At 37.2% G+C, this 12985-nt stretch overlaps 1 protein-coding gene across 1 annotated transcript; it reads right to left on the bottom strand.

The window, feature by feature from the left end:
* Window positions 1–5049: 5049 nt before the first annotated feature.
* LOC117338736 (tripartite motif-containing protein 45-like) lies at window positions 5050–10223 on the bottom strand. Its single transcript, XM_033900046.1, has 2 exons — window positions 10141–10223; window positions 5050–8592 (listed from the first exon to the last, which is right to left on the bottom strand). Exon 2 carries the CDS (start codon window positions 8588–8590, stop codon window positions 7280–7282), a length of 1311 nt encoding a protein of 436 aa, XP_033755937.1. The 5' UTR covers window positions 8591–8592; window positions 10141–10223; the 3' UTR covers window positions 5050–7279.
* Window positions 10224–12985: the final 2762 nt, after the last annotated feature.

Below are 12985 nucleotides of genomic sequence, written 5' to 3'. Positions count from 1 at the left end.
CTACATTATAATCTACAATTTCTTTATTTATTAATTTATTTGTTTTAGTTGCGTAGGAAATTGAAAAAAAGTGAGTGGGCAACACATTTTCATTTTGTTTTAAATTTAAATCTATCATGTGTGTAAGTAATGCATGTGTGATACAATTGCTTAATTTCTCTATCTATTATATGTATGTGTGATGGACAAAGAATCTGGTCTTCTATTATTCTGAAGTGATGATTTTTTTTCATTTTTAAATATTAGAATCGGTAATTATAACAAAAGAAATAAAAACTACATTTTGCAAAGCAATTTTGATACGTGTGAGGGCACGACGCAGGATTTGTTTTGTTTTGTTTTGTTTTGTTTTTGTTTTTTTGTTTTTAAACCACGCATATTGAACGCAAGATAATAGGACAATTAGAATTATCACATGTTATATATCTATCTACCATGCTAAATTTAAACGATTTTTTTTCAACGTTATTCAAAGAAAAAAGAAACAGAAGTGAAAATGCAATACTTATAGAAAAATACAACACAAATCACAAATGGTTAGATGTGTAACTATCTACCCCTGCAATTAAAACCAGTTAAACGCAAACTTTTTCATCTCTGAAATAAAAAATGGATGGACATGTTGCATTTTAATAATTGGAAGTAACGTTACTGGTAACTGTATTAGATTTCATAAGTGTTTTTTTTTTTACAATACTTTTCTAAATTTACATAGATATTTACTTTTAAACTATTTTTTTTTTTCAATACTAAAAAAAGTATTTAATAGGTTTTTGAATTTCCAATTGTGATAGAATATGGTTTTAAAGCGAACCTTATATGCTGTTAAACTGTCGACAACAGACGCCAGTGCCCATTCGTTCCTGTCGGTAATAATACAATTTATATTTTTTTGTATGTTTCTAAAATTACCTAGAATAGATATTTACATTAAAACTTATTTTTTTTCTTGATAATTAATAGGTTTTTAACTTTCCATTTATGATAGAATGTGTATTCAAAGTGAACCGTACTGCCAATTTGTCGACAACAAACATCAGGTGTATCGTCTTTCGTTCCTGTCGGTAATTATCATTACTCTTAATCTCAACCGAGCATTGTTGTCTGTGTTGTTTTTGTCTTTTTTTAATCGCATTATACCAAGACCCGGTGTCGCTTCTATCATACCGTGAAATTGTCGGCAACACGATTGATCCCACCCCTATATAGACAGTCGTCCATTCATGTCAGGAGAAACATTTACAAAGGGAACATGTAATTGATTTATATCTTTACATGTGTGTGCTATCCAGTGTTTCTTGACTTCTTTTTATTTAGATCGTGCACCAGACAGCTAGATTACATTGTACAATATGAGAAGACAATGAGATGATGACGTCAGGCCATTTATTCATCCCGTGTATGTAAGTCCATGTCGGGGCTAGGGATTTCGACCGGGACCCTTTCGCTGCCAAGGCAAAATCTCATGATTTTTGCGGGGGCTCCAAAACCAATAGTATGACGTCGTTGTTCAATGACGTCAACAGATTATCAATTACATATCCCCACGGGTATATAACGTGGATTAAGACCATTAGATAAAGATACTTCGGACATTCCGGACGACATGTCATAACTCTATGGAACGTTAACATAAACATCTATTAGCTCAGAATATTGAATTGTAACTAGTTCATAGTGCGGATATCAACACTCTTCCCGATCATGCCATATCGAAAAAAAAAAAAAAAAACCCAACATAAATGTTCATAAATAATTTTCCATTTAAGGAATCCTTTCGTTTGCAACCGTTTACTTGTCTTCCGTTGCACTTTCAGAAGTTATTACAATCACAGAAAGTCTAACCCCTAAATGAATTAACTTAACTCAATTCGGAAATAAAAGGACACGTTTTATTGACGTAAAAGATAATGATATGACATAAATGCGTGACGTTATTAACAACTAAACCGGGAAATAGAACTTGGTTAACGGCTATCCTTCCCAGATCTGAATTGTGGTTACACTTCATTTGCTACAAACGGTAACCTCAAAGTTCTGTGGGAGAGATGGGGTAGCACCTCCCCCGCCAACCCCACCCAAAGATCCAGAATTGTGGAATCCGCCGGTAGCGCCTGATCTGTATCGTATTATAACGATTTCTGTCCTCAAGTAAGGGTCGCTTCACCAGTATAGCGAAATGGGTAGTCACAGACTACCAGGAATGTCACATACAAATGTCTTATCTTGGCGTCTCCGGAATCCACATGGAGGGGTCAGTCTTCTGGTTGATGTCTTTTTCAATCAGGATGGTGTCTTAGTAATCACTTTTGAATTATCAATGAACAACAAAGTCCAGATTTTTAGATATAAATGTTATGATTGAGAAAGAATACATGTACACTTACATTACATTTTTGTAAAAATACAGATTAACAATCTCAAGAATCGCTACAAATGTAAGATTACGGAGTAATATTCAAATTATGCACACAAGTGGTTAATAAAACAATAATAATATTGATATGGAGAGTATTTGATAAATAGTTGATAAACTAGCAGGGCAATAATCAAATAATCAGTAAGGATTTCTGATTTCCAATCAATAAGCATGTGGTAGATAGATAAGAAAATAAACTACCAGTATTGGTTGTGAATAGAGAGAATGAACAGTGTACTCTTTGGAACATGTATCGAAAGTGATCAAATTATTAACAACTGATAGCTGCGTATCTGTTAATCTACTAGTAATCCATGAATGTAATGCTATATCGTTGGCCTGCTATATAGAAGGACAAGTACTGAATCAAGACAGTGATAACACTGGCTTATATAGAAGTCGAGTCTTTAAAATATGATGCAACTCCAATCGTAGTGCAAATCCTATCATATAAACTAATACAGTAAGGCTACTGTACTTTAATTACTGGTGATAACACTAAGTAATAACCATCTCTTGAATAAGGACGTACATCTGACTTGTCATTGACAGTGTACAGGGGGGAAACCCGATGCCGATCGAATGGTTACTGACTGTTCAGCGCAAGGAACGCGATATTTATACCCAAATTCTGTCAGTGACAGTCCAGCAACAGCCCAGTGACAGCCAAGTGACAGTTGGAACTGTCAATTGGCCATGGCATTAATTAAGCATTTAGGAACAGCTATATAGCATTGTTTGTTGTTATCGAGTTGACAAATGGAATTGTATGATTTCATTGCGTCATTTAGAGGATTGAGTTTGCATAAGATAGAAGAAAATCAGTCAGTATTTGTGAGACTATATTTTATATGTTATCAAATTGCACGCTGATTCAAGCTCTGCTATAAATAGTAACGTCATGTTTGAGTAATATCAAAGATGACCTGTAAGATATGACATGCTGATTTGTTTATTAACACAAGCATATGATTAGAACGTCATTTTTTACCCATAAATTTCTAAACACTTATAAAAATGACCTCCTGCAATTAATAAGATTGCAGAACATTCACACTTTACATGTATATATGAATGAAAGAAACATGCCGAAAAGCTTTCACCAGAAAATTCGATAACAAAAATTAAGGAATCAAGAAATTTTGTCTTTGAAATGAAACTAGCTAATTGGCTTTTTTTGTACATTTTCCTGATTCTTGGAAGGTAGAGGTAATAAAACCCATATATAAACGTAAAGGTGATCCTGGTAACTTAGATAATTATAGAGCAATAAGCCTTGTCCCATGTCTTAGTTAAGTGTTTACATTTATTCTTAATATCAGGTTAAATAAGAAGGTTTATGAAATAAATCTAATAATCAGACCGAATTCGGAAAAAAAACCATTCTACTATTGATACATGTAACATCTTTATGCCTTGAACTTTATTTATTTTTCCCTTGAAACAAAAGTTATTTTGTTCATTTATATACTTCATTGGGGCCTTTGGTTCGGTCTGGAGAATTTGGCTATGGAAAACAATCCAGAAAAGTAATGTAACTTGGGAAAATTAATACCAAATCCTGTTTAAAAATAGAAACGAGGTACATGTATCTGAAAAATTCAATTGTAATATCGGGGTTAAACAATGAGAAAAATGTATCACCATTTTTATTTGTCCTTTATCTGAATGACCTAAAAGAAATTCTTGGAAAACAAGGTCTTAATTGTATAAAAAAAAAAAAAAAAAAACCCAGATAATTTTGGTAAAAATATTGGAATTCATATCAAACTGTTTGTATTTCTTTTTGCGGGTTATACAGTGAACATGTCCGATTCGGCTGAGGAAATCTAATCAGCTCTGAATACCTTTGAAGTATATTGTAATCGATGGAAGCTTGATATAAATACAAATGAAAATAAAACTGTTATATTTAGTGATGTGATAGATGATCTAGAATCATTTTCCTATTTGGGAGATTTGATGAATTATAATGGGAGCTTCTTCAAAGCAAAAATGAAAATGTTGGGGGAAAAAAAGCTATGTTTGCTGTATACAAGAAAATATCCCTCTACCGGTAGACCTACATTTAAAAGTGTTTGACTCTTACGTATTACCAATACTTTTGTGTTCAGTAGAAGTATGGCGCTTTGGAAATTTAGGCGCCATCGAAAATCTATATTTAAAGTTCTGCAAGCGTATACTAAATATCAAATTGTACTCTAAATTACTTGAGACATGGTGAGATCGGGATATTTCCATTATATACAGAAGTTATGCGTTTGCATAATTGATATCTAGCAGTAATCTGTATAGTGTTATACATAACTTAATATTTAATTTACAGGCAAATGGAGTCATGGAGTTCAAATGGTTAATGAATGTTCAGAATATATTTACAATTTAATAATAGAGACTAGAACTTTATCTAGGATTATCACACAATATATACATTCAAATGAGATAACTTGACATATCTTTGAAACAAATATCAAATATAAAAAAATAGTTTAACTATATATGATAACTCTTCCAGAGGATCTACATATTCTGTCTATTAAAGATTTTTTTTGAAAATCATCTTATGAAGTTAAAGCCAAAAAAGAAAAACAAATTATTAGTAAATTAAGAATTTTAAATGCGCACTTACCTATAGAAACTGGAAGATGGATTGGAATACCCAAAGAAAATAGAACTTGTAAGCTATATTTTAATGAAATCGGTGACGAATGCCATTAATAATTAAAAAGTGAACATGCAGCTGTTAAGCAGATAAGACAAGTATTTAATGCAGATAACTACTGTACTAATCCTAGCCTTGTCAAAATGCATGGACTATTCATCATATGTAACGTGAAGGTTTTATCAAATTTCAGCAATTTTTTTACAAACAACTTGACAATCTGTTGGATGTATTTCATTAGATTAACATTAGCATTTGTTCTGTATTTTGCTATCCGCCATGTATGCATGACCCCAGGAGTGAAGAGCATTTTGACAAGCTTCTCAGAAAGCCAATCTATAGACAACTTGTACTTTTTTGTGTCGAAAATCCTTTAAGTCTTCCGATTCAGTGCATTTGTATTAATCATGCAATACAATACTGCCGCAACACGAAATACACAAAAGTAAAACATGACATCATGATCATCGTACCAACAGTACACACACACACATATATATATATATCACGTCATTCTTATTATACCAACGAGTATATACATATATTCATATTTGACGTCATCATTATACATGACGTGAAAACAACAAATATTTGACCATGAAAACATTATGAATACAGAAGGAAAACATCGTTTCACGTGCTGATTTCCCAAACTTTACGACATATATCAATACAACTGAAAAATAGTCCTCGTTTCATTCAGTAAATTCCGTTTAATTTGCCATCTATTCATATAAAATAATTCTAATTTAACAGGAATTAATGTATTTGATGTCTTTTTGTTTAAGATAAAAAGCAAAACTAAAATACAAAACAAAAATCGATTAGAATTTGAGGAGCGGAAACGATGATACATTGGCGGAATCACCGGCTGTTCCATTAATTCAGCGTCTTTTCGTATATAGTTATCAAAAGATCAAAATTTTAAAATGACCGTGTTTTTTTTTTTTAAATCGTCTTTATGTTAATATATGAATCGAATGGATATTTCTTTCATTTTCATGGCGGATAGATAGCAGTAGCTATCTACATATCCCGTGTTGCGCGTTAATCTTTATTTAAAACATTTATACAGAATGATACACAGCATTTCTGATTATCTAAAAATGCAATATTGTCACTTGGCAATCCATACCGCTAGAGAAACCTTTCGTTCGCAACCATATACTAATTATAACTGAGTTCGGACTAACGAACCCTACACATATATCATCATCATACCTAATACTGTATACGACGTTACTTCTACACGGAATTCGTACTAATGAACCTTACTCACAAATGCATCAATAATTTACCTAATATTGTATAAGATGTTACCTCTATAGGATTTCGGATGAACGGACTTTGCCCGCACTTGTTATACACCCAATGCGACATCCCTACCCGAAACCCCCTAACCCCCAGCCCCCGCTTCATTGATGCTATACATATAAGTATTCATATGCTGTTGTCAGTGAATTTGTACACTTCGAGTACGGTAGATTCGTGGTTAGAAGTAACCACGAACTCCTGTTTGGTTGGATGGACCACTATACACCACGGCCTGGTGATACCGGACAGCTTGGACAGTAATACCCTCCCACGTGACACGTCAGGTGAAACGAGGTAAACGTTTCCGGACACGTAACAACAAACATACACATTGTCATCCCGGTCTAGTCCGATAGCTATAGGACAATTCAGACGAGGATCCCTGTGCCTGTAGACTACTGTGTCACTGTCTAGTCGTCTACACACTACGTCATTGTTATCTCTGTGGTATACAGTGGACTTAGATGTAGATACTGCGAGGTATGTGTTACCTCCTTCGTTCTTTATTGACTTGGTGACCGTCCCATCGATATACATAACCTCCACACTACTTAGAGTACCGACCAGGATGTTGTCCCCGAGTACTGCTATACCCCAGGTACAAGGGAGACTACTGATCGTGTTGACCACGGACAGCTGACCATTCTGTAGTGTACATCTCAGTATCTGTGTCATGGTCTACAGTCACAAATATCTCATCAGCAGTACGTCCACGTGCTATATCTGTAGGGCGACCGTTAACTTTATATTCTCTCGTGTAGGAATATTTATCATCAAACAGTACTAGTCTAAGGTTACAGTAGTCTGTGATAAGTAATTCATTGTTGTCGGTAAAGATTCCTCCCCTCAGCCAAGGCGTTCCCTTTCCTCTAAGTGTGCCGGTGTTAACCGTATGTACACAAGATACCGACCCGGTCCATACATCCACCGCTGGCCGTTACTGGAGTAGTCTGGACTGTCAGATGCTGCAGAGAACCCATTAAGTCAGAAGTCGAAGTCGAGTCCGAAAATGTTGCAGCTGAAGGCGTCAAAAGCAAAGATCCTATCAAGGAACATATACGGCCATTTGCATTCTGTGACACAGGTGAAAGTGTCGAGGTGACGTCAACATTTCCCGCGGTTTTCATTTTCATGATTTCATCAACCGTTTCCTCTAGCTTCAGTGTGATGTCAAACCTATTTGGTTCGTTCTTTGTGTTTTGATCCATACGCCGGTAATGTCCTGATATCTGATTTTTTGTTTGTTCTCTCACGAAAAATCGTTGACGCTCTGATAACTGTTGATCTGAACGTGACGTCAGTAGATGTGAATTTTCCGCGTTGATGTTGAAGGTGTTGATATACTTCCGTCGAGACGATAGCTGTTGTCTGTATATTCCGCATTTATCTTCGAGGTCAGATTGAAATCTTGCGTTAAGGCTATCGAGCTTGTCTTTAGCTTTCTGTATCCTGTCGGTCATTTCCGCTGAAGCTTCCTTTTCTTTTGCGTTTAGCGTTGTTATCCCTAAATCGTCCTCATCTAACATCTTCTTTGTTTCCTCTGTCAGCTCCTTCCATTCTGTCTCACCGGGACTCTGTTTAGCTATTGTCTTCTTGATCACATCCTCCATTGGTTTAACATTGTTACATTGTCTGTGTGACACCGACACACAGACACTACAGCACATAGCGCTGTGGTCTACACAGTACACGTCCAGAGGTTTTCCGCTATGTTTATGACAGATTTCGTAGACTGTTACATTACGAAGTCGTCCAACATTGCCAGAGATGGAGACAAGTCGATGAGAAGCTGATGCCTTGTTCCGTTCATGGCAAATTCTGCATTGTTTACAGAGCTTCTCATCACACTCGGTACACGTGACCTCGGCAGGGTTCGATTCTTTTCCGCGTAGACATGGCTCACAGAAAAGGACATCGGACGACTGTGCTGTAAGGGAAACAAGGGAATTATTTTTCGGAAAACATGTCGCCCATGTACTTACGGCCGGATTGCCGCCATAAGGATTAATTGGGGCCTCACAGACAGGACAAGGGAAGAAGTGTCGGTCCTCGTCTGCTGTGACGTGTTCCGCTTCGATGTATGACGTCAGACATCGGCAGCAGAAAGTATGACCACAGGGGAGCAGTCTCGGTTCTTTGTAGGGTGACATACAAATCAAACATCTGTATTCCGGTCTCGGGTCAGCTTCTGCCATCCCTGTAAATAAATGGTTATCTATATGTTCCCCTGGAAATATTGACTGAAGATAGGCATCAACCAAATATGTCTAAAGTGTTTAAATGTAAAGAAAACTGATTCAATAATATCACATGTTCCTGTTCGTATATGAATTATGCTGGATGGTACTAATATATATACAGTAGTCCCCCGGTATACCGCCCCCTGTTATACCGCCAACACCGAATACCGCTGTCATTTTGTTTGGAACGAATTTCTCTACAAAATAAAACCCCGCTAAAGCCATACCCTTTAGTGTTCTATTTATTGCCAAAATCTGGAGGTATTACGGGGTACAACTGTATATGGGTTATATCAGATTATATTTGTCTACGTCAATCCCCGTTCGGAAATATTTATCCCGACGACAATAACACAAAAATATACGGCGACATAATTATTTTTAATCAACCCATGACACCTGAAATACGAGCAAGCTAAAAGATTGTAACCTCAGCGCTGATTGATTGATTGGAATTATCGAGCTAGACAGCTTTGAGATTACAAAATGTGTTAAATGCAGATTAAAAAATCGCGCAGTTTGACACCGAATTTTCAATAAGCGGTTATGATGTTCTGGGACAAGTAACATGATACGCTATAGATATTAACTAGCAAACAGGGGATTATATTTTCTACCTAAATTTCACCTTTACGAAGCTGAAGTGTTGACGTGGCGTATTTTTCTAGTGTCCGACGTACTGAAATCTTACCATTTCTGGATATTTCAAGAAGTCTAGCGACAATTCTACGACATGATATAATGTGTATTTAATCATACCCCAAATTAAAGAAAAATAATCTTTCCGACGATTGAGACTATTTCTATCGACAAATATTCAGCGGTTTGTCGACGATCATGATTTTCCCGAAATTGGGTCTGGCTTGGCCGATTGGGTTACTAGCCTTGATTATAGTGTAATTTACAGACGAGACGAGTACCTGTGCTATTTTTGACGCTCATTCAAATATTTCTGAAAGCGTATGATTAGGTAATATATACTACAATATGTACATGATCTATTACAGGAAGTAGCTATATAGTAGTAATTTTAGTTAAATACTGAAGGGAGGTGCGGTTTTGACTCGAACAGTTCAGGGGAGGTAGCTCTTAAAATATCAAAGAATGATTGTAACGTTATTAATTTAAATGATTTTACTGTAGTATCTGTATAGTGTATTTTAAAAACCAACACATCTCTTGTAAAAATGGTATATTATTGGTATATAAGTTAAAGTATGCATGCATGATATGATACAGTAGTTATTCGTTATATTATTGTGTGTCATTGTATTGAAAACACAACCAGAAAACCCAGTACAACACATGCTACCTCAGCCGTGAATGTATGTCCAATTATAACAAAATATTCGTATTATTTGATTTAACATAATTGTTGTCAAGTCACTTTCGGTTTGTGTAGGATTACCATTACAACATATGAATCACCTTTATTTGATACCAACACCTGACATGTTTAAAAAACAATAACGATCAACCGTTCATATAATTACAGTAAACCTTACCTCCTGAGTGTCGTCACGATGTTGGTGATATTTTCAATATTTTGGTGTTTACAAATGAGGTGTGTTGTCGGGTTCTTCCTGGTAGCCCTAGACAAGAAGAACGATAACTCGTCTCCAAATAACCGAGTCGTGTTACATAAAGTCTTATCTAACATTGTGTCCGCTATGATATAATTTAAAACATGATATGATAGCTAAACAAGGTTAATTTACTCCTCCGTTTCCCATTATTAGGTATAACGTGTTTTTGAATTCGCCTATGATGTCAAAATTCAAACGTAATAAAACCTTTAAGGTTCATGACCAGACTTACAGTAAATATCATATGCAATTGAAATAGTTTGTACAAACACCAGGGTGTTTGCGAGATCAGCTATGGTTTTACCTGTGTTTCTTTTGAAAATGGAACACTCTTGTATTCACAAATGCCTACCAACTCTTCTTAATAAACCAAATTCTTGGTTCGTTTACAGCGAGAATAGGTAAAAACTTTAAAAAAAAATAGATCTAAAAACAGGTAACAGGCACGAAATTATACTTTTCTATGGATAAACTTATGACATTTACAAAGGTACTCCTGTGCTTGAATTCTAAAAATACGTTTTAGATTTTGACTTTCAGTGTTGCAAACTTACCTACCCTATGTATGAACAGACCACTTCAGAGGGGGTTGGTACATGTGTCAATGATTTTTTGGTATTTGTAATCAATACTCAGGTTGATATGAGCGACAGCCATTGCTTGGTTTCAGAGAAGTCGTTTATATAAAATATAGCCCAATTGACCACATTTGGCCCTGCCCCTCAGGCCCCTGGGGGGGGGGGGGGGGGGGGGGGGGGGGGGGGGGGGGGGGGGGCCTGAGGGGCAGGGCCATCATTTGTACAATTTTGAATCCCCACCCCATAGTGATGCTACCAGGCAAATATGAGCGATAGCCATTGCTTTGTTTCAGAGAAGAAGTCGTTTATATCAATATAACCGGATTGATCACATTCGGCCCCGCCCCTCAAGCCCCTGGGGAGTCAGTCCAATCATTTGTACAATTTTGAATCCCCACCCCATAATGATGCTACCAGGCAAATATGAGCGACAGCCATTGCTCGGTTTCAGAGAAGAAGTCGTTTATATCAATATAGCCGGATTGACCACATTTGGCCCTGCCACTCAGGCCCCTGGGGAGTCAGCCCCATCATTTGTACAATTTTGAATCCCCACCCCATAGTGATGCTACCAGGCAAATATGAGCGATAGCCATTGCTTTGTTTCAGAGAAGAAGTCGTTTATATCAATATAGCCGGATTGATCACATTCGGCCCCGCCCCTCAAGCCCCTGGGGAGTCAGTCCAATCATTTGTACAATTTTGAATCCCCACCCCATAATGATGCTACCAGGCAAATATGAGCGACAGCCATTGCTCGGTTTCAGAGAAGAAGTCGTTTATATCAATATAGCCGGATTGACCACATTTGGCCCTGCCACTCAGGCCCCTGGGGAGTCAGCCCCATCATTTGTACAATTTTGAATCCCCACCCCATAGTGATGCTACCAGGCAAATATGAGCGATAGCCATTGCTTTGTTTCAGAGAAGAAGTCGTTTATATCAATATAGCCGGATTGATCACATTCGGCCCCGCCCCTCAAGCCCCTGGGGAGTCAGTCCAATCATTTGTACAATTTTGAATCCCCACCCCATAATGATGCTACCAGGCAAATATGAGCGACAGCCATTGCTCGGTTTCAGAGAAGAAGTCGTTTATATCAATATAGCCGGATTGACTACATTTGGCCCTGCCCCTCAGGCCCCTGGGGAGTCAGCCCCATCATTTGTACAATTTTGAATCCCCACCCCATAGTGATGCTACCAGGCAAATATGAGCGATAGCCATTGCTTGGTTTCAGAGAAGAAGTCGTTTATATCAATATAGCCGGATTGATCACATTCGGCCCCGCCCCTCAAGCCCCTGGGGAGTCAGTCCAATCATTTGTACAATTTTGAATCCCCACCCCATAATGATGCTACCAGGCAAATATGAGCGACAGCCATTGCTTGGTTTCAGAGAAGAAGTCGTTTATATCAATATAGCCGAATTGACCTACATTTGGCCCTGCCCCTCAGGCCCCTGGGGAGTCAGCCCCATCATTTGTACAATTTTGAATCCCCACCCCATAGTGATGCTACTAAGCAAATTTGTTCAAATTCCGATCAGCGGTTATGAAGAAGTCAAATAAGTCAATTGTTGACGGACGGACGGACGACGGACGCCACGGTATGGCATAAGCTCACCTTGGTCCTTCGGACAAGGTGAGCTAAAAAAAGTTGTTCCAAAACCAGAACGTACGTGCTTTACATCACGAGTGATGAGAAAGGGGTCAGAGCTAAACCAATTTACAATAACAGTCGAGAAAAACATCTTTGTATAGAATTCTGTCCCATTTAACAATATCAGGGCCAAAGTTGAAGATTTTTGGTCGTCAAAATGTATTCCATGGATAAGTTAAAAGTCGGAATGGTATCATTGTACTCGGAGAGGGGTCAGAGTTCAGAAGCTCAACTATTAGGGAGCTTTGTTCATGCGACTACCCAGGCACGCCAGGAAAATCACATTTAGCCTCGTTTGGAGACGTTAATTTGACCACTGTTTGGCAGCCTTGATATATACCGCAAAAGTTTCGTGACAGCGTTGGTGCTGAAAACCTATCGATTAAAACTGAATTAATTTACAAATGCCATCGAAGATCAGACAGCGGGTACATAGGCAATATCAAAATTTGTACATTTGGAAATTATATTTTTGTGTCTATCTGCGATCAGAAAGCTATATTTCATTATATTCAATAGCATTC

The sequence above is a fragment of the Pecten maximus genome, chromosome 12 (genome assembly GCF_902652985.1).
Source record: "Pecten maximus chromosome 12, xPecMax1.1, whole genome shotgun sequence".
NCBI classification, from domain to species: Eukaryota; Metazoa; Mollusca; class Bivalvia; order Pectinida; family Pectinidae; genus Pecten; species Pecten maximus.
The sequence above is the reverse complement of the archived record's forward strand: the minus strand, read 5'-3'. Positions and strand labels throughout refer to the sequence as shown.

Coding starts and splice junctions, on each gene's coding strand:
- LOC117338736 (XM_033900046.1), bottom strand. CDS start 8,590: ATGGCAGAAGCTGACCCGAGACCGGAATACAGATGTTTGATTTGTATG.